The 4865-nt window shown below is 45.3% G+C and overlaps 1 protein-coding gene across 1 annotated transcript; it reads left to right on the top strand.

The window, feature by feature from the left end:
- Positions 1-264: 264 nt before the first annotated feature.
- LOC134365193 (interferon alpha-4-like) lies at positions 265-834 on the top strand. Its single transcript, XM_063081400.1, has one exon. It carries the CDS (start codon positions 265-267, stop codon positions 832-834), a length of 570 nt encoding a protein of 189 aa, XP_062937470.1.
- The last annotated feature ends 4031 nt before the right edge of the window (positions 835-4865 follow it).

The following is a 4865-nucleotide window of genomic DNA, read 5'->3' as shown; positions in this document are numbered from 1 at the left end:
CTGGAGGAAAGGGATGAGCAGGCCACCATGAAAGAAATAAAAGAGAAAAGAAAAAGGTGGAGAAACGCTGCTCTCAAAGTATGTAGAGAGTGCATAAAGAAAGCAAAAACAGAAGTAGAAAGGAAGACACGGGCATCCAAAAAATGGAAACTAGTGTGTTCCCTATTTAAGACACATGCACAAAGCAAGCTCTTCAGAGAACCTAGCGGCTAAGGCTCAGAGTCGCCCATCTCAGCCAGGCCAGCAGCATCTGCGAGATCCCCAATGGCCTTGCCCTTTCCTTTACTGATGGCCCTGCTGGTGCTCAGCTGCCAGGCGACCTGCTCTCTGGGCTGTGATCTGCCTCAGGCCCACAGCCTGGGGACCAGGAGGGCCTTGATACTCCTGGGACGAATGAGGAGAATCTCCCCTCTGTCCTGCCTGAAGGACAGAAATGACTTCGGATTCCCCCAGGAAGACTTGGATGGCCACCAGCTGCAGAAGGCCCGAGCCATCTCTGTCCTCCATGAGATGACCCAGCAGAGCTTCAACCTCTTCTGCACAGAGGGCTCATCGGCTGCTTGGGATGAGAGCCTCTTGGACAAACTCTGCACTGGACTCTATCAGCAGCTGGACGACCTGGAAGCCTGTCTGATGCCGGAGGTGGGGGTGGAAGAGACTCCCCTGGTGAACGAGGACTTCGCACTGGCCGTGAGGAAATACTTCCAAAGAATCAGTCTCTACCTGAAAGAGAAGAGGCACAGCCCTTGCGCCTGGGAGGTCGTGAGAGCAGAAATCGTGAGATCCTTCTCTTCATCAATAAACATGCGGGGAAGATTAGGGAGGAGGCAATGAGACCTGGTCCGACGTGGAAACGACTCTCATGGACGAGTACACACTATCGCACTTTCCTGAGCTCTCCGGTCGCCAAGACTGTCACTTCTGCTACAATCATGACATGAAGTGCCTCAAGTTTGTCAGATGCCTTCAGGGTGTTCAGCAGCGTCATGTTCAACCCTGCAGGGACTGGTACTTACAGACGACCGTGCAAATGTATCTATCTATTTATTTATTTAAATGTTTATTTATCTAACTGTTGACAAGATTGAAATTGTTTTTGTCAATACGCCTTTATACTGTGCTTCATAGAACAAAATATATTCTTTGTATTTTGTGAAACTATTATATTGCTTTCTGCATTAAATTTTTACTATAGAAAAATGCTTGTATTTGTTTATTCTTTAAAAAGAAAGTCCAAGCCTGTCTCTACAACCTGACGTAAAGACAGATGGTACAATTCATCTCCTCAACATTAGTGTATTCGAGCTATCGGTAAAAATGAACTTCACCTAAAAGAGGTTGTTTGTTCCCCTCAGAATACGGATGTGAACATGCTCTCTTCTATCTTTGATTCTTGGAGGGAAAGAGAGCTCAAAAGAAACACACTCATACTTAATATCAGTTATGTGAAACAGTATAATGAGAAAATGAAACAACCAATAAAATTCTCTCTGCAGAAGGTAGATGGAAGCATGTCAGGAAATAGAAATAAAATTACCGATACGCCCCACAAATTGCTAGACATGTAAGTGCAAATGTCCAGCACTAGTTGGACACAGGAATTTGCAATTGGCAAGGAATTCAATGCCTGGAGGATCATAATGGCAACTGAAAGTGCAGAAATGAAGTTGGTCATGTGGGAAGAGATGACAGAGGGAGAAACAGACATTGTCTGGATTCTAAGGACCTTCAAACTTTAAAGGAAGTGGACAGAAGAGCCACAGATGAAGAAGATGGAATAGCCATCCATTATAAAGACTCACCCTTTGGAGACAAAGACGATAAATGTCTTTTCTAAACAATAAATGTGCTGAGAAGAGGAATCAGTAGATTCCACAGAAGGTGTGAACTCAAACTGCCCACTACATTGGAAAATAGACCGTACTGGCAACCTTAGTGACATTTGGTTTGTAGAACGAATAAGCAGAAACCATACTGGAGTCGGTAGAAGTGAAATGAGAGAAAAGAAGTTAGTGACCCTGAGGGAAAGACAGAAATTCGAAGAAATCTGGAAAAGAATGCGGGGTTTTTTGTGTGTATAGTTTTTCCCATTTTGCAATACATACTTTTTTCATGGTTAGAAGACATTTTTTATATATACATATATACAGACACACAAACACACACACAGAGAGAGAGAGAGAGAATATTGTTTATGAATATTCATGAGATAGAAAGCTGATTGTCAGCCCTTGTGCCCATGATGTGAGGGCCAGATTCCTACTGGCAGCACGCCCATTACCACAAATTGCATTTGTACCCTGTGTCCCCCACCCGATAATGCCCGAACTCCCTCTCCCTCCCTCAACCCCCTTACTCCACTTTGTAGCCCATGGAATGCTCTGTCCCTCTGCAAGTCCAACACACTGCTATGGACTTTCTTTCCTTCCTTCTTTCTCTCACAGCTCCTTACATAAGTGAGCACATGTGATATTTATACCTCTGTGCTTTGCTTATTTCACTCAACATAAATTTCTCCAGGCTCATCCATGTTGTTGCAAATGGGAGTATGTCATTCTTTTTTGTGGCAGAGTAGTATTCCATGCTCTGTGTTGTGGGGAGGGGGGGGTGTATTTAAATGTATATGTCACAGTTTCCTTATTCATTCATCCATTAAAGGATATTGTTATATTTACTGTAAAAGAAAATTGTTCTAGTTAAGTCTGTACTGTCACTTTGCCCAAAAACTCTCTGGAGCCACATCATGTTTGCTATCCGGGATTTAACGACTTTATGCATAGTTGAGAGAATTGCAGAACCAAGACTGAGCTGTCATGTTCACGGTCCGGGCAGGAGTCCGGTGAGCGCTCTTCCTCCCCACGCGCAGGGTCTGGCAGTGCACCTCGCTCACTCACATGCTGTCGGCACCCCGCGCTCTCCCGCAGTGTGTGCACCCAGTCAAGCGGACACGCAATGTGCACAAGTGGCGTCTAGTGTTAACTAAACCGACAGTTACTACATGAGCAAGTGAGGAAAAGTTTCCTGTCTAGAAAGAATGACCAAAGTGCACTCTCATTATGCAACCACCCCGTGAAGGAGAATCTGGCCAAGGTGATGCTGGCTCTGTTGGGAGGAACTCTTCTTCGAGGCACGTGTACTGGCTCTGGAACAATTAACCAATCAGACCTGATATTTACAAAGGAGTAAAAAGCAAACATGAAAATGATCGAGAAAGGCTATTTAAAATCGGAATGTATGTTTTCCTCCTCCTGCCCAGGGTCTCTTCCATCTCCTGCACCACACAGGGCTCCAGAGACTCTAGTGAGTCATCGAGTCCAGTGAGGAATTTCAGCCCTCGTGCGGGGGAAGTTGGAGATCTGTTGGATAATCTCATGGGGAACAGAGGTGGCTTGAGCCTTTTGGAATTTGCCACCATCCAGCTGCTCCAGGGGAACTGAATACGTTCTCCTCCTTCGGATGGGAAAAAAGGAAGATTCTCCCACCTGGGTGCAGAACTGTGGAGGTCGGTCTCCTGCCTTGGCAGGTCACGGACCTGGGTCAGGTCACAGCGAACGGTGCAGAGAGAACTGGAGCACATCATCTTCAGTGTCACCAGGTGATAGAATTTGGATGTGTGGTCCCCACCGAAACTCATGCGGAAATCTGGTCCTCAATGTGGCAGTGCTGGAAGCTGAGTCATGGGGGGCGGATCCCTCATGAATGGATTCATGTTCTCCCTGGGGGAAGTGGGGCCCTAGTGAAATCTTGCTCTATTAGTTCCCTGGAGAGCTGGTTGTATAAAAGACCCTGGCATCTCCTCCCTGCCTCTCTTGCTTCCTCTCACCATGTGATCTGCTTGTACCCGCCAGTGCCTGCCGTTTTCCACCATGAGTAGAGGAAGCCTGAGGTCCATGCCAGAATCAGCTGTCCCAGAATCATAAGACAAACAAACCTCTGTTCTTTCCAAATTACCTAGTCTCAGATATTCTCTTAGAGCAACACAAAATGGGCCAATGCACCAGGGAGGAGGTAGCGCGGCCACTGGGGGGATGGAGGTGTCGGGCATCGACCCAGCTGCTATCAGCACCTTCTTGCATGTGAGAGTCTGACACGGCGAGCCCAGGGTTTGCAGCTTTTGGGCTTGTCCCAGTTTTGTTTCCACTTCCTTTCACTTTGTCTTCCATTTACGAGCCTCAGATAATGTCATGACTTCAACACTGCGCTCGTGTTATTACACTGGAAGTTCAACACGTTCATCAAAAATGAAAGAAATCTCAATCCAGTAGGAAATATTCATACAAATGAGAACCAATGTTGAAATAAATACGTCTCAATATATGTCTCTTTTCAAATTCTAGCACTTAGAGATTTGATCCTGTACAGCATTATTAAATTTCTTCGATTGCACTGAAATACAAGTTGCCTCCTCTGTCTGCATTTCCCTATTAAAGGACTCATTCACTAGATTTGATGTCTTCCACCTTTCTTCACAGGAGCCATAGCTCATATTTTCCGACATAATCGATAGATAATAGCAGCATAGAGCTGAGGCATTAATTCATTAGTTCTCTTCGTCTGTCACCAGTAATGTGTTGACTGCATATACATGAGTGATAACATGCTTGGCAATGTGGATCCAGTTATAACTGAGACAGGGAAACTGTGAGAAAACTTTAGTAGTTGTCAGTACTAGTTTTCCAGTGGAAATTGGAGAGATTAAGTCACATAAACTTGCAAGTTACTTGCTGAGAATCTGAACATAGTAAACAATAGTTACCGTGAGTATTGATATAACAAATATCGTAATCCTCTGTAGAGTCTGCATTCAACCGAGTCAAGCCAAGAGAAGCTTTCAGTGCAGCTCCCTTGACACGCTCAGGGCCAGT

This window comes from Cynocephalus volans, chromosome 16 (genome assembly GCF_027409185.1).
Source record: "Cynocephalus volans isolate mCynVol1 chromosome 16, mCynVol1.pri, whole genome shotgun sequence".
NCBI lineage: Eukaryota > Metazoa > Chordata > Mammalia > Dermoptera > Cynocephalidae > Cynocephalus > Cynocephalus volans.
The sequence above is the reverse complement of the archived record's forward strand: the minus strand, read 5'-3'. Positions and strand labels throughout refer to the sequence as shown.

What these genes read in the sequence shown, in the direction of transcription:
- LOC134365193 (XM_063081400.1), top strand. Translation starts at nt 265, where the DNA reads ATGGCCTTGCCCTTTCCTTTACTGATGGCCCTGCTGGTGCTCAGCTGC.